Raw genomic sequence first — 23,493 nt, 5'->3', positions numbered from 1 at the left:
TTTTTTTTTTTTTTTTTTTTTTCTGAGACAGAGTATCACTTTCTCAGGATGGAATGCAGTGGCACAATCTCGGCTCAGTGCAACCTCAGCCTCCTGGGCTCAAGCGATCCTCCCACCTCAGCCCCCCAAGTAGCTGAAACTACAGGTGAATGCCACCATGCCCAGCTAATTTTTTTTGTGGGTTATTTATTTATTTATCTATTTATTGTAAATACTGGGTATCCCCATGTTGCCTGGTCTTAAACTTCTGAGCTCAAGCGATCCGCCCGCCTCGGCTTCCTGAAGTGTTAAAATTACATGGCTCATACCTAGTGTTAAAATCTAGGTGTGAGCCATGATGCCTGGCCCACAGCTAGACTTTTGACAGCCTTAATCTTACTCCATTCCCATGGCCACTCCTGGCAGAAGCTCTAAGCACCAGTGATTGGAGGAGGCTGGTCAGGGAGGGTGAGCATTGTGCCAAAGGTCAAATGGCTGGGAAGTGGCCAAGCCCAGATTCACCCCAGACCTCACATTACGTCCTCTGACACAGATCCCATCCAGGAGCGAAGCTCGGGCAGAAGAATTCCTAACATTTTCCTGCATTTATATTTTATAAAACTTCCTAGGTGCTGGGGAGAAGAAATAGCCCTGAGCTTTCTGAGAGGCTCATTCAACAAGCACAGAAAAAGGTCTGGTGTTTTGGTTTAGTGAAGACTCCTACTCCAGCCCGAATGAGTGGCCTTAGCTCGGAGGAGGGTACTTCCCAGGGGCTGGTGCTGGACTCATGACTGATGTACTCACCCTGGTAGCAGCAAAGGGCCAGCGTGACCAGCAGCAGACACACCGACAGCCTCATGGTGGCTTATTCTGCTGTGAGCTCAGCTTTCACAAACGATGAGAAATTTGGACTCGATCCCAGAAGCCTGTGAAGCCGTGGAGCCCAGGGCTATTTGTATCTAGGGAGTCTGGCTGGTCCTGCCCACGGGGGCACCTGATAGGTCACCAGGCCTGGCTGTCAGCTCAACCTTCCTAGCCAGGGCTGCTGCCATCCATCAGTGTCATGTCCCCAGGCTTCCCTCCATCCCGAGTTGGGCGGAGCTCAGGAGAGCAGCCCACGTGTGGGCAGCAGAGCTGAGAACCACCCAAAACTCAGCTCTGTGCTCCAGGTGGGTGTCCTGAGATCTCTGGAAATATTCCCGGGATTCTCAGTTTCCTCCTGAGCTTTTGCTAATTATTATTTTTTTCTTTGTATCAGTGCAGAAGCCTAGGTGGATTCTGACTTCAGCAGGCACAGGAAGCTGGAAGGTTGTGTTCTGGTTATGGGAGAGCAGGGACATAAGGAAACCCTGCTTTGATCCCCTGCATGTCTGACAACCAGCCAGACTTGTTTCAGTTGCATGTTGAGCAAGTCTAAACAAGACCTATTTTTTCCCTGAGCCCCTTCCATCGTCACCATGTTCACTGCATAGGTACCTAAAACTGAGTTGAATACGTCCTACCTTTGGAGGATTTCCTGGGGGAAAAGCAACAACCGCACCTGTTCTCTATCCTGCCTTACTCCCAGACTGAGTCTTGTTTATGGGTGCAGTTATAAATATGACCAAGATTCACATTTTCTACCTATGAAGAGCAAGCTTTCTGTGATGTGTAGCCACTTACATCTTATCTTAGGGCTGGTCTGATGAATAAATATCCCAACTTTTTCCAAATTAGCCGGGCATGGTGGTGGGCGCTTGTAGTCCCAGCTACTTGGGAGGCTGAGGCAGGAGAATCGCTTGAGAGGTGGAGGTTGCAGTGAGTCAAGATCATGCCACTGCACTCCAGCCTGGGCAACAGAGCAAGACTCTGTCTCAAAAAAAAAAAATAATAATAAAATAAAATAAATAAATAAATAAAGAATTTGTTTCCAAAAAAAAAAAAAAAAATGTGTGGAAGGAGCCCAGACAACAGCATGAGAGAAATTGACACAGTATAAACAAAGTGTCTTGTGAAGATCATCAGGTAGCCTGGTGAACCTGAAACAGACAGATGAACACGGTATAATAAAGAAGGGTTTGTGACTGGAGAACAGGATGGGCCAAATTCAGTGGAGCTTGCTTGCACTTTCCTCTGTGGAAAGTAGAATGAGTGGGAGAGATGAGGCACTTTCAGATTTTGTTACCCCACTGCATCTTTTTTTTTTTTTTTTTGGTGATTTTAAATCTCAGGTCAAAATAACAGACTTTCATATCCTTTAGCTAACTAACAAATTTGAAAATACCATTGTGACAAGGAAGTGCTCTCTTCGTGGGAATGTAAAATAGTTCAGCCATCATTGAAGAGTATGGGGGCCTCTCAAATTAAAACAGAAAATATCATAGGATCAAGGAATTTCTCCTCTGATGATATAGCCACAAGTACTGAAATCAGGATATTATAGATATATCGCATGGGCATGTCCTTAAGGACACTATTCACATAGGTGAAGAAGGGGAACCAACCCAGTGTTCATCCCCAGATGAAAGGATGAAGCAAATCTGGGTATTCATGGAATGGAATCTTATTCAGACTCTAAAAGAAGGAAAATCCAGACACAGGCTATAGAATTCAATATAGATGGACTACAGTACATTATGCTATATGAAGTAATCCAGTCACAAACATAAATATAGTATGATTCCACTTATGTGTAGTATCTACAGTATCCAAATCCACAGAAACAGAAGTTTGAATAGTGGTTTTCAGAGGCTTTTGGGGAAAAGATATTGGGAGGTATTGGGAGGTATTGTTTAATGGTAGAGGATTTCAGGTTTCCAAAAAAAGTTTTTGGAGATTGGTTGCACAATAAAGTGAATGTACTGAATACCACTGAGGTGCATGCCAAGTCGTAAGATGGTACATTTGTAATGTACCAAATGTAAGATGGCACGTTTTACATTTTCATATCACAATGAAAAAAATTTAAACCACCTGGGCTTGAAGTAAAAGTCACACCTTCCAAGCACCTGAATTTTGAGCTACCTGCTTCTGTAAAGCCAAGGATTTACAGAAGGCCAAGAAGGCCTTGAGCACATTCTCTTTCCTAAGCCCTTACTTTCTGTTGACTCATTCATTCAACCAACAAACCCTTTTTATCCTTGATCACACAAACATTGCCTTGGCTTTATAGAATGGAACGTCCCATGAAAATCCAGTCACCAAACTAGCCGTGAGCTGATTCTTCTTGGAAACATGCAGGCCCAGAGTGTTGCAAAAACTTCTGTAGTTAATGAGAACGGTGGTAATAAAGAGAGTAGTAATAGTTTTCAGTTTGTATATCTGTACCTGCAAAACACAACTGATCATATTCACATTCTTGTTACAAAAGTGCAATACATAAACTATTACATTTCCAATAATATAGTTGAGGCAACTGACTTGCAGAAATAAGAAACCCATCCAGAGCTGCACAGTTTAAAAGCCAGAAGGTCTGACTCAGGCATTGATGGTGTATGAGTTGTGAAGTAGCAAGGTGGTTCTCTCAGTCCAAAATCTGGCCCTGTTTACATGTGAGGTGGGCTGGAGGCAGATGCAGATTAATTTCTATCGAAGCAGCTCCTTGCATTTTACTTTTTCACTCAAGTGATTTCTTCTAATCAATGATGCCTCACATTAGCTTCTTCATCTAGTTCATTTCACTTTTTCGTCTTTTCCTTTTGAAGTAAGATCCTATACTGACAACATCAAATGCTGGTGAGATGAGGAACAACAGGAATCCTCATTCATTGACTGGTGGAAATGCAAAATGGTACAACCATTTGGAAGACAGTGTGGCGGTTTCTAACTAAACTGAACACATTCTCACCACAAATTCCAGTAAGTGTGCTCCTTGATATTAACCTAAATTAGTTGAAGTTTAGTTTCCATACAAAAATGGGGACACGGATATTCAAAGAAGCTTGATTGAAAATCATCAAAACAGGAAGCGACTGAGAAGTCTTTTAATACGTGCAGAGATTATTAACCTTTGGTACCTACAGGCAGAAGAATATGATTCACCACCAAGAAGTAATGAGCTATTATGCCATGAAAAGAAAAAAAGGAATCTCAAATCCTTATAACTAAGTGAAAGAAGCCAATCTGAAAGGGTTACCTACTGTAGGATTCCAACCATATGACATTCTGAAAAGCACATATGGAAACAAAGGTCTGTTATTGACAAACATTAATGGGGAGGGAATCATGAAAAGGGAGAGCACAGGGGATTTTTAGGGCAGAGAAACAATTCTGAATTTTAAAAAATTTTTTATTTCCATAGATTTTTGGGAAACAGGTAGTATTTGGTTATATGAGTAAGTTCTTTAGCAGTGATTTGTGTGATTTGGGTGCACCCATCATCCAAGTAGCATACACTGAACCCAATTTGTAGTCTTTTATCACTCACCCCCCTCCCACCATTTCCCCCAAGTCCCCAAAGTTCTTTGTATTATTCTTATGCTTCTGCATCGTAATAGTTGAGCTCCCACTTATGAGTGAGTACATGTAATGTTTGGTTTTTCATTCCTAAGTTACTTCTCTTAGAATAATGGTTTCCAGTTCTATCCAGGTTGCTGCTAATGCCATTCTTTCCTTTTTATGGCTGCATAGTATCCCATTGTATATGCATACTACAATTTCTTGAATCACTTGTCGATTGATGGGCATTTTGGCTGGTTGTATGTTTTTGCAGTCCTGAATTGTGCTGCTATAAAAATGCCTGTGCAAGGATCTTTTTCATATAATGACTTCTTTTCCTCTGGGTAGATACCCAGTAGTAGGATTGCTGGATCAAATGGTAGTTCTACTTCTGGTTATTTAAGGAATAGCTACACTGTTTTCCATAGTGGTTGTATTTGTTCACATTCCCATCAGCAGTGTAGAAGTGTTCCCTTTTCACTGCATCTCTGAACAACATCTTTTGTTTTTTTGATTTTTTGAATCATTATGGTCTTAATATATTATGGCCATTCTTGCAGTAGTAAGGTGGTATTGCATTGTGGTTTTGATGTGCATTTCCCTGATCATTAGTGACATTGAGCATTTTTTCATGTTTGTTGGCCCTTTGTATCTGTTCTTTCTAGAACTGTCTATTCCTGTCCTTAGCCCCTTTTTTGATGGGATTCTTTGTTTTTTCCTTGCTAATTTGTTTGAGTTCCTTATAGATTCTGGATATTAGTTTTTTGTTGGATGTATAGATTGTGAAGATTTTCTCCTCTGTGGGTTGTCTGTTTACTCTGCTGACTGTTTCCTTTGCTATGCGGAAGCTCTTTAGTTCAATTAAATCCTACCTATTTATCTTTGTTTTTATTGCATTTGCCTTTAGGTTCTTGGTCCTGAAATCTTTGCCTAAGCAAATGTCTAGAAGGGTTTTTCCGATGTTATCTTATAGAATGTTTACAGTTTCAGGTCCTAGATTTGAGTCATTGATCCATCTTGAGTTGCTTTTCATATAAGATGAGAGATGAGGATCCAGTTTCAGTCTCCTACATGTGGCTTGCCAATTATCCCAGCACCATTTGTTGAATAGAGTGCCCTGTGATGGTATATACAGGTCATTACACATTTCTCAGAAATTATAGAATGTAGGACAGCAAGAGTGAACTTTAACATAAGCTATGCACTTTGGATGAAAATAATTTGTCCAGGTGAGTTCATCAATTATGTATGTCACTCTGGGTTAGGCTTTGAATAATGAGGGAGGCTGTACCTGTGCAGGGGCAGGAGTTATATGTGAACTCTGTATTTTCTACTCAATCTTTTCTGTAAACCTGAATGTACTCTAAAGGAATAGTGTGTTAAAAAAAAGAATGATGCAAATTGCAAAAAAAATGATTTTCTCTCGAGAAGAAAAATCCTTATTGAAAAAAGCCAAATCAATGAATTGTACAATAATATAGATAGCTGATCAATTTTGGTGAAAATCTAAGACAATCAACTAAAAACTATTAAAAGAAATAAGAATACATGAAGTTAGCTAAATACAAGTTAAGAAAATGAAAAAGGGAATTGCTTTCCTGCAAGCTAGCTACGCCACTACACACCATAATGAAGAAATGGTACCATTGACAATAATATAAACAGCAGCCACAAAAATATATTAATAGCTGCCTGAGTGGAGATATACAAGCCTCCAGAAACAGATTCATGAAACTTTTGTCACGATATCAAAAGGAAATCTAGATAAATGGATGCCCACACCTGGTTTCTAGAGGAAACAGTAGAAAATTTAAAGATGTCAACTATGCTCTGTTCTATAAATTCGAAGTTGCTTCTAACAGAATTTTGTTTTAACTTTTATTCTAGGTTTGGGGTTCATGTCAGTTGGTCAAGTGGTATTATGGAGGTTTGTTGTGCATATTATTTTATCACTCTGGTATTAAGCCTAGTACCCAATATTATTTTTTCTGATCCTATCCCTCCATCCACCCTCCATGCTCAAGTCGGCCCCACTGTCTGTTGTTGCCCTCTATGTGTCTATGTGTTCACATCATTTAGCTCCCACTTATAAGTAAGAACATGTAGTATTTGTTTTCTTTCCCTTCATTAGTTTGCTAAGGATAATGGCCTCCAGCTCCATCCATGTTCCTGGAAAAGACATGACCTCATTCTTTTTAATGGCTTCATAGTATTTCATGGTGTATATGTACCACATTTTCTTTATCCAGTCTGCCATTGATAGACATTTAGGTTGGTTCCATGTCTTCGCTATTGTGAATAGTGCTGCAATGAACATAAGCATGCTTTATATTCCTTTAGGTTTATACCCAGTGATGGGATTGCTAGGTCAAGTGGTAGTTCTGTTTATAGCTCTTTGAGGAATTGCCACACTGACTTCTATAATGGCTAAACTCATTTACACTCCTACCAACAGTGTATAAGCATTGCCTTTTCTGTACAGCCTTGCTAGCCTCTGTCTAACAGAATCTTACTAGGGCAGTTTGATGTTTTGTTTAATTCTGGAGTGTTGTTTGAATCTTTCAGAATTAGAATATATCCATTGATTGAGGAATGAGGAGAGGCCCAGTTTTGGGACCAGACTTGCTGGGCTTAAGCTAAGCTCTGGTATTTTCTACTTGTGAGCTTTGCAGCAAGTGGCTTAGCTTTGCAGAAATAGTTTCCTTAATTTTAAACTCAGGTGGTAAAAGCAGTGCCTACCTCACAGGATTTACATAAGGAATAAATGAATTAATGGAGGAAAATACACATCACAGCATCTGAGCACTAAATGTCAATTCCCACAGTTACGTAACCAAAGGAGAAAATATAGATGATTAAGTAAAAAATAATCACCTCTTTCTCAACACAAAATATCAAACAGAATCTAACCCATTCTGCTAACAAGGAATGTTTACGCACCCTAAGGGTTAACAAAGAGTGCTACAGAACCTGGTTCTGGCTCTGTTGGGATCTTCTACAGTTAAGATCGTTACTTTTCAAATTTATTGTTTTATGATTACATCAGAGTGACTATTATTATGATAGTGTTAATATTCTTAATGATGTGTCTTGGATCTAAGTCTACATGTGGGTGTGGGTGTGGGTGGAGTAAATATTGGACTACTGTCCTCACCAGGATGTGTTGGTCCCAGTGTGCTTCTGCCTAAGGTTACTACCCAGCAATTCTCTAGGGATTGGTCTTCAAACTGGTGATCAGCTTCCTAGAAGATGAAAAAATTTAGAGGATCAATCAAGATCCTAGTGTCCAAGTACTTTGGCCATACATTTATCAGGTGATCACCATGGTTCTCAATTTGTACCTCCTCTTCCACATAAAGGAATCCCAGATGGAGAACTGGGTGGCAGAGAACTGGACCAGGTCCTCACACCTCTTCTTGACCATCCCCACAGTCCATAAGATGTGCTGGTCTACCCTTGAGGTACCTGTGTGTCTTTGTTATTCAGCCCTTCATGTGAATAAAACACATGAGGACAGCAAACCAGAATCACGTCTGAGGTACCATGTCAAAAGAGGATGTTTGAGTCCCCTGCAAAAACAGGTGCCACTTAGGATGAAGACATTAAGTAGATTTTCTTGATCTTGTTCTAGAGAGAAACGCAGTTGCCCTGTGGTGTCTGCAACAGGTGTAATGAAGTGTTTTATAAATTTTGGAAGGACTGCATAGAGAAGCTGAACAAATAACCTCAGGATATGTGAGATAAACCAGGAAACTGATGGCCTGATCTTCACTGTGGGTTTCTAGGGACAGTTTGCTTTGGTGAACTTGACAGTTTGCTCACTAGAAAGACCTCTCTTCGCCAACAGTCCATTGCACTGAAACAGACAACAAAAAATTTTTGTAGCATGTATTGTTGATCCCCTTAATGTCATTAGCTCTGTTACTTTGTGCACACCTAGCTTTAGCTTTCTTGAAATCTCTCTGACTGTAGGGCAGCCATTCTTTGGCTCTAACACATAAATTTGCAGAAATTTTTCCTACCCCAGGATGACCTAGTACTGGCTATTGCCCAATAAGTCTTGTGTGGTCTTTAGTCTACGTATTTATTGAACTAATTAAGTCTTGTTTATTATAATCTAGGGAACAAACTTACCAGCTATTAACACTTTGATAAGTCAGACAAATGGCCTCCAAATGGCTGAAAAATGAAGACCGAGATGCTAGATTACAATCATGGGATGCCAGATAGGACACACGATTTCTTAATTCTGGATTTACTTTTTATTTGTATCCCTCATTGGTAAAATAAAAGCCGTTGTGTTTCACATCTCAGAACCTCAGGGAAGCTGGCTCCTTGTTCTCCAGTGGAAGGCGTTGCTGGGTCACTGAAAGGTGAGAGGAGGCAGAAGTCATGTTTCTTTGTTTCTCACATTGCTCCTTGTACTGATTGTGGTGGCAGAGCGTGCAGCACCCAGCAGCCCAGAGAAGCAGAGTGCAGTGCGATGGCTGTTATTCCTGCTGAGGTGGCTCAGTTTTAGCAGCAGCCTCGCCTTCACCTGCAGTCATGAGATCTGGGCAACAGCATTTTATCTTTTTCTCTTCCAGCTTCAGGGTTGGTATGGTTTTCCTGCAATTCGCAATCAGAGGGCATCTTTCATAACCACTTTTTGGTTCTGGAGTCTGTCAAAATTCCTAACACTAATTTCTACATGGAATGTCATTCTGATTAATTGATTAATTTACATATAGTGTTTATTTTCTTGACTGTACACTTTCTGATAAAAACTGCAGATATGTATATATTATATTTTTCATCTGAGATATATCTCTATATCTATCTATCTATCTATCTATCTATCTATCTATCTATACATACATACACACATCCCTCTCTCAAATGAGTACATACATGAAAATGTGTGGTTTGCAGAATATCAAAGGGAAGAGAAAAGTCCCATGATGGGCACACTGACTACCAGTTAGAGAAAAGTTAATGAATTACAGAACTGTAAGACCTTAAGGTTTTACATTCTCTGGATAAATACCCTGACAGCTTCAAAAGCATGCAATCAGCACTATTTGCCAATACGTCAGGTATTTTGCTAACATATGTTTCCTTTCATAGTTGACACTACATAATAGATTGTGATGCTGTCTCATTCAGCCTGATCACCTGACCTTCTGACTTCATGCACCTAAAGAAATCCAGTGATCCAATTTTACCCATCCTTTGTGGTGAAAAATCCCATGTTGAAGAAGGACAGAAGAAACTGGAATGAGGTCGCTGTCTTTATCTGAGATTTCTGCTCTCATCCTTTCCTGTGTTGAGTCTCAATAATTATCCATGTCCTATCCTAAACCTCATTTTCTCTTTACCAGAAATAGCTCCTCTATCTAAGGTTTTATCCTCCAGTGCATGTCCGTACTTCAGTTTCCCCTAGTCTTATTTCTATGTAGATTTCATATAGAAATTCTATGTAGATTTCATATAATGGAGGTGTCTAAAATAAGACAATAATGACAGAAGAGATCATAACTTGTAGAGCAGTATTAAAACAATCAGTACTTGTTATCAAGATCATTTTTTCTAAAAGAGAAAATAAAAATGTTACATATGCATCAAAATGTGGACAGCAAGTCACCCAGGTGCCGAGGCAAGAGATCGAGGGCACGAGTTGTTCCAGTATAATAAAATATATAAAATAAGAAGACTTATACTAGATATAGATAATAGATATGATTATATATGAATATCATTAATCATTAGTTTGTAGCAATTACTCTTTATTCCAATATTATAATAATCTTCGCTCTATAATCATAACCTAGGAAAAGCCAGGCCATATAGAGATGGGAGTTGAGGGGACATAGTGAGGAGTGACCAGAAGACAAGAGGACGAGTCCTCTGTCACGCCCCGACAGGGCCACTAGAGGGCTCCTTGGTCTAGCAGTAATGCCAGCGTCTGGGAAGACGCCCGTTGCCAAGTGGACCGTGGTCTAGTGGAGCGGTAGCGTCAGTGTCAAGGAAAAACACCGGCTACTTAGCAGACCGGGAAAGGGAGTCTCCCTCTCCCTGAGGGGAGTTTAGAGAAGACCCTGCTCCTCCACCTCTTGTGGAAGGCCTGACATCAGTAAGGCCCGCCGGCAGTTATCCGGAGGCTTAACCATCTCCCTGTGACGCTGTGCTTCAGTGGTCACGCTCCTAGTCCGCCTTCATGTTCCCTCCTGTACACCTGGCTCAGCCTTTTAGATAGCAGTAGCAAGTTAGTGAAAGTACTAAAAGTCTCTGATATGCAGAAATAATGGCGTAGGCTGTTTCTCTCTCTCTCCTCCCTTTCTCTCTGCCTCGCTGCCAGGCAGGGAAGGGCCCCCTGTCCAGTGGACACATGACCCACGTGACTGACCCACATGACCTTACCTATCATTGGAGATGGCTCACACTCCTTACCCTGCCCCTTTGTCTTGTATGCAATAAATATCAGCGCAGTCTGGCATTCGGGGCCACTACCTATCTCTGCGTCTTGGTGATAGTGGCCTCCCAGGCCCAGCTGTCTTTTCTTTTATCTCTTTGTCTTGTGTCTTTATTTCTGCAATCTCTCGTCTCCGCACACGGGGAGAAAAACCCACCGACCCTGTGGGGCTGGACCCTACATCAAAATATGAAGAGCATGTGTAACTTTCAGACTGGCAAAGGAAAATGAAATTAAATATGACTCAGTCAGTGCAAAAGAAGAAAGTAAGGCAGACAGAAAGCATAGAAAAAGCATCACCAATGCCCCATTGGGCCCCTATTAGTTGCAGGCTGGAAAATTTGACAAGCATCTGGCTGAAGGTAAGAAATATCTGGAGAAAATACAGGGGAACTGCCAAGAGCATAAAAAATATCTTGGCCTAGATCTAGCCAGGATACAGGCATAGGGAGAGGACCACACATTTTGGGCTTGCTGTCCTCAGCTAGCAGTTGCAATCCTGCAGGTAGGATTGACAGTCAACATGTTTCTGTATTAGGGCAACTGAGGTTGCAGTCCAAGGTCTGCCTATGAATCCTTCAATTCTAAACCCTTCACTTTGTAAGAAGACAAACCTAGGATAAAAATGAAATAGAAGACAGACCCTTGTAAGGAACTATAGCCAAGTGCAAATGGGATGGAGGTGGTCACAGAGTGCAGTGATCCCAGGCATCCTGATGCGTCCCTAGTTGTCTGTAAGAAAAAAATGTAAATAGAGGAAGATGATGTCATCCCAGGCCTCCTCCTAATCTAAGAGATTAATGCTGTGCTACACAGACCCTAATGCTCTCAACAAATCAGAGGCCATCTAGGAAGTGAAAGAGCATTGTGCCCCAACTGTCCCAGCAGGAGGCCAGAGCAGAGAAGGGCTCATCCATTGTCCCTGCCTAAACCTCACAGCCCAGGGCTGGACACACACTTTCACAAAATTTTCGAAAAGTATTTAATCACCCATTGATCATTTAGTAGTAGAGTGTTGAATTTCCAAGCGATTGGAGAATTTCTTGTAATTCTGTTTTTTATTTTAATTGGACTCAATTATGGTCACAGAACATAGTTTCTATGACCTCAGTTATTATAAACCTCTAAAGGCTGGTGGTGCGACCCCAGCCAGTTGCAGTCCTGGGCCCCCGTAGTGTCATTCAGTGATCAATAGACCACCACATCCAGGCCCCGAAGCTGTGGTCAGGCCCTGGCTGGTCACCACGTCTGTGTCCCTGCTTCCCCTGGAACTCTCCACACAGTCAGTGCTGGGGCTGGAGCCGTTACAATCAGTGTCTCTTTTGATGGGCACAGCTGTAGTCCTCAGTCTTCATATCTCTTTATCCACTTCCACCTCGAGGCCACAGCATCCATCCCTGCCTGAAGCAAGTAAATTCCATCCCACTGAGGAATTCTTCAGTGGGCTCTGTGCTCCCCTGAACTGATATACAGAGATGATTTTCTCCATCAGGCATGACCGTGAGCATTGCTCTGAATGTGTGTTTTTTCATTGCTTGAGTCTTGACCGAAATGGGCTTTCCTGTCATTGTCATAAGACACCCTGGATGCTTGGTTTAAGCTATCTGTAGTCATCTTTTTCCCCAGTGTAGCCATCTTGGAGACCTATATCCCCCACTGAGCTAGGACACTGGGGCAAAAAGTAATGAGCTTCACAGGGGTCTTCAGGAAGTGCTGGGTGTCAGCACCCTATGCCTCAAGGACCCGAGTCATACTTTCTCATCACTTTTATGCTGCCTCAAGGTGCTTCTTATAAACATTCTCTTCCTGGGCCATTTCAGTAGCTTGTAGTTCTACCTCCTTCCCTTGGGTAGTTTTCTCTGTCAGTTACATGGGTCTGACACGCTGAGTCACAGGCTTGGCCACCAGAGCAAACCTGTTTTTCATTGTGCGATGCTCCCCATGTGGCATGGGCATTCTGGAGTGGTCCCTTCCATTGGAGCTTGTTTCCTTTCTAGAATGTATTTCACCACTTCATCAAATGGGCCAGGCCCTTCACTGAACAGATTTGCAGTTTCTAAGTGAGTGCCCATGTGCACATCTTCCACTTCCTAGCTCTGAATCTCTTTTCCCTTTTCCTGCCTTTTAGGGTGTGAAGCAAAACAAGTTGGGCTGTGGTTTGGGAACGGTCCTGGGTGCAAGGCCTCACTATGACTTTTGTAGGTCACAGGTGTTATTGCCTTCATAGGCCACTTCTGCATAGAAACATATTAGACTTTGTACTTTACAACTGCATTGCTAAGATGGTGAATATATCCTTGGCTAGATTCATTGATATGTACTCACTTTAAGAAATGTTGTGTTTTTTTTTTTTAAATTATAACATTATTATGGACCCCTGTTGTGGGCCTGGATCCCTGCACCTGCCTTGCTGAAGGGAAGAGTCATCCCTGGTGGAACTGAGTTGTCCTGAGAAACAGACAGGGTCTTCCTGGGTGAGGGGATGGCCCCACTAAGAAGAGGGACAGGCTGAAGTGACAGCAGAAGAGGTAGTAATAACCTAACCCTGATGACAGGAATACAGGGGACAGAACATGAACGAGACCCTAGTTTCCATTTAAAAATCCTCTGCTGTGCCGGGTCCCTGCACATCACACTCACTCCCCTCAACCCTCACGGCCTTTGCAGCTCACTGTGGGGCAGGGGAGGATGAACCCACTGGCAGAGACTGGACGGGGGAACATTGCATAATTTAAGGTGTTGTTATGCTAGAAAACTCAGTCATCAGGGTAAGTAATATTTTCATGCAATACTTTAAAAGTTCAACATTAACGCCAACATCCATGAATGACAAATAAAAATCAAAATTTAAAATTCAGACAGGATCCCCCTTGCTTTGCACTCCTCCCCTCCCTGACTGGCTCTGGTCTGGGCCCTGCACACCCGGGGGGAGGCCCAGAGACAACCCAGAGGAGCCTGGCATAACCAGCAGGGCTCAGCAAGGATGGGACTGGGGTAAAATCAGGGCTTCTGAGCACGACCCCAAGAGTGTGAGGTTTCCAGAGAAAGTGGCTGAGGGAGGTAGTGGGATGCGGAGCGTGAAACACTCTTCAGAGAAAAATTAGGCAACAAGAGCTAATGCTTTTTTTCTTCGGAGAGAGAGAAGTCCAACTCTTGGGCTGGAGATGATGAGAACTCAAGCGTTTCCCAGAAACCTCGGACCCTCACCCAGCTCCTTCGAGGCTTGTCTCTGTCTGCAACCTACAGCCTGCCTGTGCAGTCTGGGAAGCCTCTTTTTTTTTTTTTAATAGAAGAACAAGAAATAATTTTAGTGATTTGCAGTTAGTTTATTGAAATGGAAATGAATTTGAGGTTTCAACAATTGTCCAGCAGTTTCCACATATAAAAAGACAACACAAGAAAGAAAAGTGGCTTCTAGCAATCAACAGATGAGTTCTGGCCATAGTCTGTAGTCCTCTGAGCCAAACGCCTTGTGTAAAGTTAATTACTCTTAATTACACCAAATACTGTCGTACATTGTATGCTGGAAAACAAAAACAGATCACTTGGGTTTGCAAATTTCACTTACTAAGTCAAATAGTATAACTTGCCTTCTTGTTTTCTTGCATTTGTCCACAAACAGCTAACTCCCAGGAAAATTTGCAGTGGAAGAAAAGCCAGCATCCCCTCTCCATTTATTCTGTCCTCTAGGAGACACTTCATAACGCCAAACAGGGGCCAGGGTTGTAGGACCTCTTCCCTACCAGGGATCCATGTAATACTTTTTTTCTCCAAAAATTCTATTCCTTGAAATAACTTATCCAATAAATATGCTGCACATACTATTTGTTGAAGACCTGATCATTTGGACTGTTTCTGATACCACTTTTACAACAAAGAATTGTTAAAAAAAAAAATTTCAGCTCAAATACAAGAATGTGATGGTTTTGAGTTATTGCACAGGCATAAAAGGTGGAAATGTTGTAACAGGCTGAGACTCTTCACCATTGCCTTTGAGCTCTATGAAATATTGGAGCTGGGCTGGGTGCGATGGCTCATGCCTGTAATCCCAGCACTTTGGGAAGCCAAGGTGGGCAGATTGCTTGACCCCAGGAGTTTAAACCAATCTGGGCAATATGACAAAACCCAATCTCTACAAAAAAAAAACCAAAACATATATATATATGCTGGATGTGCTAGTGTGCAACTGTAGTTGCAGCTACTCAAGAGGCTGATGTGGGAGGATCACTTGAGCCCAGGAGATGGAGGCTGCATTGAACTGTGATTGTACCACTGCACTCCAGCCTGGGCAAAAGAGCAAAACTCTGTCTCAAAAAAACAAAACAAAACAAAACAAAAAAATGGAAACAAGAAACATTGGAGTTTTATAATATAAATGATTAATCTGAGGGGTTTTTTTGGTTTGTTTGGGTTTATTGTTTGTTTGTTTGCTTTTGAGATGGAGTCTCTCTTTATTGCCCAGGCTGGAGTGCAGTGGCACTATCTTTGCCTACTGCAACCTCTGCCTCCCGGGTTCAAGCAATTCTCCTGCCTCAGCCACCCAAGTAGCTGGAATTACAGGTGTGCGCAACCACACCTGGCTAATTTTTGTATTGTTAGTAGAGACGGGGTTTCAACATGTTGACCAGGCTGGTCTTGAACTCCTGACCTCAAGTGATCCACCCACCTTGGCCTCCCAAAGTGCTGGGATTACAGGTATGAGGGACCGCACCTGGCTAATCTGAGTTTTTAAAGAAAAAAATGATTCAACCATCCCAAATTGCAGTTAATATTTACTTTTATCCTTGAGCATTTGATATATCTCTAAATTTTCTATTGTGGAATGTTTAATAAAATTTTGGGGTATTAAATAAATTCTTTAAAGAAAAAAAAAAAAACATAATCCCAGCACTTTGGGAGGCTGAAGCGGGCAGATCACCTGAGGTCAGGAGTTTGAGACCAGCCTGGCCAACATGGTGAAACTCCATCTCTACTTAAAATCAGCTGGGTGTGGTGGCGTGTGCCAGTAATCCTGGCTACTCTGAAGGCTGAGGCTGGAGAATCACTTGAACACAAGGTTGGCGGAGGTTGCAGTGAGCCGAGATTGTGCCATTACACTCTAGCCTGAGCAACAAGAGCTAAACTCTGTCTCAAAAAAAAAAAAAAAAAAACTCATAGCCAACACATCTTTATAAACAGAAACACTCAATGTTATAACCATTGACTTTGTTGTAAACAATTCTAATTGACTTTGTTGTAAACAATTCTAGCACTCGTGCTGTTTCACACCCGTGATCTGCACTTCCCACTTCATGAGGCACTTAATTAAGTGGTGCATGATTTCCAGTCACGTATGCTAACAAATCTTGGTTGCTTGGACTTGCATTTTAAATTCTTTATTTTAGGCCAGGAGGGATGGCTCACACCTGTAATCCCAGCAATTTGGGAGGCCGAGGCTGGCAGATCACCTGAGGCCAGGAGTTCAAGACCAGCCTGGCCAACATGGTGAAACCCCATCTCTACTAAAAATACAAAAATTATCTGGGCATGGTGATGGTACGTGCCTGTAGTCCCAGCTACTCGAGAGTCTGAGGCACAAGAACTGCTTGATCCCAGGAGGCAGAGTTTGCAGTGAACGAAGATCATGCCACTACACTCCAGTCTAGGCGACGGAGTGAAACTCCATCTCAAAAAAATTCTTTTTCTTTATTTTAGAAAATGCAGAATTTGCACAAATTGTATTTTCTGAGCTAGATAAAAAATAATAAGAATGTTTTTAATATTTGTTTTGTGAAACTAGGAAATGTCTTAGTAGGTTGCTCCTACAAGTGTGTGACTCCTTGAGAACCAAATTTTTTCTGTTAATAAAAATGTGCATGTGTCTGGCTGGGTGCGGTGGCTCACACCTGTAATTCCAGAATTTTGGGAGGTCAAGGGAGGCAGATCACTTGAAGTCAGGAGTTTGAGACCAGCTTTGTCAACATGGCAAAACTCCGTCTCTAGTAAAAATACAAAAATTAGCCGGGCATGGTGGCGCACACCTGTAATCCCAAATACTTGGGAGGCGGAGGCAGGCAATTCACTTGAACCCGGGAAGTGGAGGTTGCAGTGAGCTGAGATTCGTGCCACTACACTCCAGCCTGGGTGACAGAGCGAAACTCCGTCTCAAAAAAAAAAAAAAAAAACCAAAAAAAATGCAGATGCCTGTCGCTGTGTGTCTGTGTGTCTATACTTGTGTGCTTATGTGTGTCTGTGTCTGTGTGAGAATGGACTGGTGAGGTCAGAGGTAGATGGGTGATCTCTAAGTCTTGCTTTTCTCCCTTTTGCCTTTTCCATTTATCACTACCTAAAGATTCTCAGTGTGAAGTGGCAAAGCAGCCTGGAGACAAAGTTTAATGAATTGATATATAAAGTTTAGAGCCCGCTGGTTCTGATCGGTGATTTTCAAAGGGTACCTAAGAAGAAGCCAAAATTACCATCATCAGTCCGAAGTTTGTCAGAGTTCTATGTGACTGGCTGAGGAAGCACTGCTTGAACTTCCCCATAGCCTCCGCGGCGGCCTCGCTGTCTGTGAATTCTTGAAGAAGCTCTTTGTACTCAGGTATAGATATGTCGGAATTGATGGTCTTTTCAACCACATCCTCCAGGAGTTTGCAGCCAGAATCTGGAAAAAATAAAATAAAAGACACAAGAACATGGGCCATTACCAGAGGTGTGAGCTCATTTTACAGATGAATTGGGAAAGCTGGCTGTCTTTGTACCTCCAGGGACAGACCGAGGTTCAGAAAGATTTTGGTGCAGGATGTAGAGTTCTCAATTCTGAGAGCATAAACTCAGGCTCTGCAAATTCTCTCCAACCTCCCAAACCCAGAGAAGCCCAACCCTGTGTATCCTTGGTGAAGAGGACCCTTGAGAAATGAGGTGCTCTGACTGGGGTCACATAGCAAACACCAGTTGGACTTTCTTGGTTCAAAGTCATGCAATGCTTCCCTGTTATCATGCCCAGCATCAGCGAGGGTTTCCAAGGATTTCAGATTAATGGGTCTAGGACATTGTCCATTAGTTCTATTGACTCTACTGCAATAAAAGGGAATGTGTGACCAGGCAAGGTGGCTCACGCCTGTAATCCCAGCACTTAGGGAGGCCAAGGTAGGCAAATTGCTTGAGCTCAGGAGTTCAAGACCAGCCTGGACAACATAGGGAGACATCATCTCTACAAAAAAATTAAAAATTAGCCAGGCATAGTGGTGCCCACCTGTAGTCCCAGCTACTTGGGAGGCTGACAGGAGCATTACTTGCGCCTGGGAAGAAGAGGTTGCAGTGAGCTGAGACCGTGCCATTGCACACCAGTCCCAGTCCCAGCCTGGGTGACACAGCAAGACCCTGTCTCAAACACACACACACACATGAATGGGAAATAGAACTTGTCCATGAAGGGATCTGAGGTCACCCCCCACTGTAAGGGAGAGGAAAGAGCTCAGGACTTGGCTTCATGTGAGCTGCTTGTGCTCTGGACTTTGTGATTTTCTAGTTTGTTGACTGTGAGCTTGTCACCCTTCTACGCGTCTGCACCTACCTTGGACACCAATATGGTAGGGTTTGGAATCCACCTTTGTGAATTGCACAAGGCAGGCTACCTATGGAACTACTAGTGCTGAGTCCAGCAGCCGGGGCTTTTTCCTCCCACTGGATCTTCAGCGCTGGAAGGAGACTCCGGGGCGGGGGGTGAGTTCTCCTCACCGGTCTGCCTTGAGCCTGAAGCAACTGGGAGGGAAAGGGCATCCCAGAAGGACCCAGATCAACTCTGAGAACACAGAGTGAGCCACACAGGGTGAGAGAAACTGGGTCACACTCTGCAGCCTGGGCCTTCTGTCCTGGGAGGTTTCCTATTTCGTTCCACATTCAAGGAGACCCACGATTATTTCGTGGTTTCTAAGTGCAGATGCCATCTCTCTCTTGCCCCACTGAAATCGTTAATTTCAATATTCAATCCTGAGACTCATCCTGGTTTCTATGGTCGCCCTGACCATGGTGAGACCCCGAGTGCCATGATACACCACGTGCAGCTCCAATGCAGGGGACAGCCCACGAGGGCACTGCCCGCTTGACTGTCAGGAACTCACGGGGATCCTAAGGCCTATCACACCCAGGCCCTTCACACGGGGGTTCATCTGTGCTGGGGATTAAGGGCTGCGAGTTCTTCTACAGAGGCCCAGAATGACAACTCCTAGCCCAGAAGCAGCCGTCTCTGCCCAGAACTCACCTGCATAGCAGTGCAGAGGGAGGGCTGCCAGCATGAGGATCATTAGCAGCTTCATGGCGAGGCGGCTGCTGTCTGTGCTCAGTCGTGCGTGGCAGGGATCAGGGAAGCTGCTGTGGAGGTGAGCGCCCAGCCCTGCTCTATTTATTCCCCAGGGAGACACCTTAGTCCCTCCCAGGAATGAAGCAAAGTGTCAGCCTGGCATAGGACCAGGACACAATAGTGTGCCCCAAGGGGAGCCCAGCCAGCCTGTGCTCTGTTTGTAGAAACCAAGAAGGCAGTAATATTTGGATCCCTGACAATTTGGGGACTACAATAATGACACACGGCTTTTAGTAAAATGGATGCAACAGTGTTTTCCACAATATAAAGCAAAACCCAGTGGTGTGATCTTGCGCTCTCAACACTGTTGTTATTATTGTAGTTGTCTTCTAGTCCTCTTTCCCTTCTTCCTCCTCCTCCTATTCTTTTTCTCCTACTCCTCTTTGTCTTTTCCTCTTCTTCTCCTTATTCTTCAAGGTACAAACAGTTTCATAACTTGTATATCTGCCGGTCCTGGAATCATCAAATATTTGGGCTACCTGCATCTTCCTCTGGGAGGCAGACCTTCCTAATCCATAGGCATTTCTTTTTCAGAAAAGTGGGATTTTTTTTGTTTTGTTTTTTGGGGTGTTGTTGTTTTGAGACAGAGTCTTACTCTGTTGTCCAGCCTGGAGTGCAGTGACGCGATCTCAGCTCACTGAAGCTTCTGCCTCCTGGATTCTAGCAATTCTCCTGCCTCAGCCTCCTGGGTAGCTGGGATTACAGGCGTGCGCCAGGACACCCAGCTAATCTTTGTATTTTTAGTAGAGACGGGGTTTCACCATTTTAGCCAGGCTGGTCTTGAATTCCTGACCTCAGGTGATCTGCCCCCCTCAGCCTCCCAAAGTGCTGGGATTACAGGCGTGAGCCACCGTGCCCAGCCCAGAAAAGTGCTTTAAGTTTTGGGAGAAACATTAATATATAACCTCAACTGAAAGCTTCTTGTTATTCTTGTTAAGAATTACAACACTATTTATTTTACAATGTATTTATAATTTAATTCGTGCTTAGTTCTTTGTTAGTCTGTTACGGTTTTCCTTCCACTGGTTGAGAGGATGCTGGGAGTGAGTGGAGTAGCTGACTGCTTGGGTAGGCAGTGCTGGGTAGTGGGTGGCAATGGGGTTGGTCCATGATGGGATTTAGGTGATGAGATTTGGGCAGGTGTGGTGTGGATCCCGGAGGCCACATGTAGTCATGCTGTGTCTTTAGGCAAGTTACAACGCTGGTCCCTCTGGGCTTCCTTTCTCTCTTTACTAAATGGGTATAAGTGACGCTGAATTTTTTTTTTTTTTTTTTTTGAGATGGAGTCTCGCCCCAGGGCGGAGTTCAATGGCACGATCTTGGCGCACTGCAACCTCTGTCTCCCAAGTTCTAGCGATTCTCCTACCTCAGCCTTCTGAGTAGCTGGGATTACAGGCATCTGGCGCGACGCCTGGATAATTTTCGTATTTTTAGTAGAGATGGGGTTTCTCCATGTTGGCCAGGCTGGTCTCGAACTCCTGACCTCAGGTGATCCACCCACCTTAGCCTCCCAAAGTGCTGGGATTACAGGTGTGAGCCACCATGCCCAGCCGTGATGCTGAATTTTTGTAATGATGATAGACGCTCTGTAAAATTTTTTTTTTTTGAGATGGAGTCTCACTCTTATTGCCCAGGCTGGAGTGCAGTGGCGTGATCTCACTGCAAACTCAGCCTTCCCAGTTTCAAGCGATTCTCCTGCCTCAGCCTCCTGAGTAGCTGGGATTACAGGTGTGCACCACCACACCCAGCTAATTTTTATTTTTATTTATTTTTTCTATTTTTAGTAGAGACGAGGTTTCACCATGTTTGCTAGGCTGGTCTCAAACTCCTGACCTTGTGATCCACCCGCCTTGGCCTCCCAAAGTACTGGGTTACAGTTGTGAGCCACCTCTCCCGGCCAACAGTCTGTAAATTTTTAATCACATGGCCAAGCATAAGATAATTCTGAATAAATGGCAGTTGAATTCATGCATGGATCCCTTGTTATCCACATCACTGTTGCTTCATCACAGCTTCTCCTGCGAGCTGGGCCCTGCGCTAGATTCAGTTCTAGAAACAGGTTAGACCAGGTGCTTGCTCCTGTGGGCCTTATTTTCTAATGAAGGACACAAAGAACAAGACTAAAGATAAGATACGTTAGAGGTACGAGAAAGTGGTCACTGCTGCAAAGAACAGCAAAATATTCACAACGGCTGAACGCTGTCATAGATGGCTGCCCAGGGGCAGTAGCCTGTAAGTCCCCCAAGGCAGCCTGTAGAGCAGGTGCTGTTTCAGCTGAGACTTGGATGAGTGGATGGTGATGTCCAGAGACACATCTGGGGAAGAGCATTTCAGGGAGAGGGAACTGCAAGTACAGAAGCTTGAGGACAGATAGCATCTGGCAAGGTAAGGGAGGGAAGGAACGTGGCCACATAGAATCAGGAGAAGGACGGGACAGCCTCACATGATAAAAACGCCACCCCTGTTTAATTAGGGTCACAGTGAAGGTCATAGGAACAAGAAAAACATAGTTGGCTCAGGTTAAAAAAAAAAAAAAAAAAGAAGTAGATGAAACAGCCAGAGGGACGAAAAAAAAAAAAAAAAAAAGAAGTAGATGAAACAGCCAGAGGGACGAATCCATTGTTAATTCCCTGTGAATGCATTGTTTACTCTCCGGATTACTTGTGACATGTTTCTTTCCACCGTTCAGGTGGAGCCTCAGTGGTCAAGAACAAACCTAATTTGGGGGAGGACAGAAAGGAGAGGTGTCGTTTACTTACCACTGTACACAGCTAACCCTGGCTGGTGGCCTTGTTTCCCAAGGGGAGTGAAGGACCTTGATCATGAAATGTGAGACTGTCTCCTCGGCCAGTACTTACTGGGGCTTTGTCTTGTGCCCCAGTCCTTATGGCCCTGCCCTGTCAGTCACCTGCTTACCCAGAACAGAACTTCAGGAAAGGCCTCTTGGAGCCATCTTGGTTGGCGACAATATGCCTGTTGTTCAAGTCACCAAGACCTCGTCTAGACCCGGCGCCTCCCTCGCGTTGGCCCGAGTCTCATGCTGGGATTCCAAGTCTGAGTTGCTCAGTGTTCGGTCCACCCCAGCGCTCCCATATTCCAGCTCAGTGTCCCAAAATGTGTCAGAAGCTTGCAAAGACTGACCTCCCCCTGCGTGGGGGTGAATACATCTGGTGACACGGGGTTGGGATTGAGTGAAGGGAACAGTGTGAATCCTCTAAAGGGACCACACACATCGGAAACGCTTTCTGGCCTCTTCTTTCTGAAATGGGGCTGAGGAAAGGAGAGGCTGTAGTTTCCATGGGGAGTCTACGGCAACCAAGGAAGAACTCCCTTCCCCTTACACACACGCCCAAGATGCACGTGACAGTGGCGCATTTTTCACACTCCCTCAATTGTCAGAAGAGAACTGTGACCCTGCGTACCTCTGAGAGGCCTGGGGAGACACACACACAGGAGACTATAAGCCCGGATGGGAAAGCAGAGGTGCAGAGAGAGATGGACGAAGGGCTCTGGAAGGCCAGAGGAGGGAGACGGTGCCTTCCCTGAAATGGGAGAAATGTCCTCTGGCTCAGAGAGTGAGGGGAGGCTGTGGGTAGGGAGCAGGTAGTTTAAAGGTGGATAAATTCAGAAGATGGGGGAGGTGACTCCCAGAGGAGTCAGATGACTGAAACGTCAGGAAAGGATAAAATCCCTTATCCCATGGGGCAGTCCCATCCCAGCTGGACATTCGCAAGACTCCCGGAAGTGAGTGCCTGGGAAGCTGCAGCTCTGCTGAGCGCTGCTGTGCCGCACTGCTGGGTCCCGTCTCTGCAGGTTCTGCAGCCCTTTCTCGTAAGGGTTGGATGGCAGATGGGTGGTGAGTGAGGACTCAGAGCCTGACCGCCACTTGTGTTCACATCCCAGCTCCTCCGTTTGCTGACTGCACCATTGGACAGGAAACTTAATGCTCTGTGTTCCCTTTAAAATGGGAACAGTCATAGAATTGCTGTGAGTCACAAGTGAAGTAAAACGTGGAAAGTCCTGAGAACAGTGCTTGGCACAAAGCAGGTTATCCAAATGTCAGCTGGTAGCCATTATTATTGGTAATAAAAAAATGTATTTATGGTAAACTCCAAGGACCACTAGGACTGTTCGATACCACTGAAGCCTCGGCTTCCACATGACATTCTCTAAAATATTTGAGTAACTATTCAGATGTAAGCTAATTTTTTTTTTTTTTTTTTTTTTTGAGACAGAATCTCGCTCTGTCACCCAGGCTGGAGTGCAGTGGCGCAATCTCAGCTTGCTGCAAGCTCCTCCTCCTGGG

At 43.9% G+C, this 23,493-nt stretch overlaps 2 protein-coding genes and 1 long non-coding RNA gene across 3 annotated transcripts in view; 1 reads left to right on the top strand and 2 right to left on the bottom strand.

The window, feature by feature from the left end:
* Positions 1-23,493, bottom strand: part of SCGB1D1 (secretoglobin, family 1D, member 1) — a 40,255-nt gene that overhangs the window by 2,295 nt on the left and 14,467 nt on the right. The gene's annotated exons all lie outside the window — the stretch shown is intronic.
* LOC105549029 lies at positions 13,514-14,668 on the top strand. The gene is made up of 2 exons (XR_001007496.1): positions 13,514-13,614; positions 14,469-14,668. It is a non-coding gene; the product is annotated as an uncharacterized LOC105549029 (long non-coding RNA).
* Positions 14,152-19,201, bottom strand: LOC105549030 (mammaglobin-B). The gene is made up of 3 exons (XM_011993358.1): positions 19,089-19,201; positions 17,302-17,489; positions 14,152-14,369 (listed from the first exon to the last, which is right to left on the bottom strand). The coding sequence occupies exons 1-3, from the start codon at positions 19,141-19,143 to the stop codon at positions 14,337-14,339; spliced, it is 276 nt and encodes a 91-aa protein (XP_011848748.1). The 5' UTR covers positions 19,144-19,201; the 3' UTR covers positions 14,152-14,336.

The sequence above is a fragment of the Mandrillus leucophaeus genome, unplaced genomic scaffold (assembly GCF_000951045.1).
Source record: "Mandrillus leucophaeus isolate KB7577 unplaced genomic scaffold, Mleu.le_1.0 Scaffold43, whole genome shotgun sequence".
NCBI lineage: Eukaryota > Metazoa > Chordata > Mammalia > Primates > Cercopithecidae > Mandrillus > Mandrillus leucophaeus.
The sequence above is the reverse complement of the archived record's forward strand: the minus strand, read 5'-3'. Positions and strand labels throughout refer to the sequence as shown.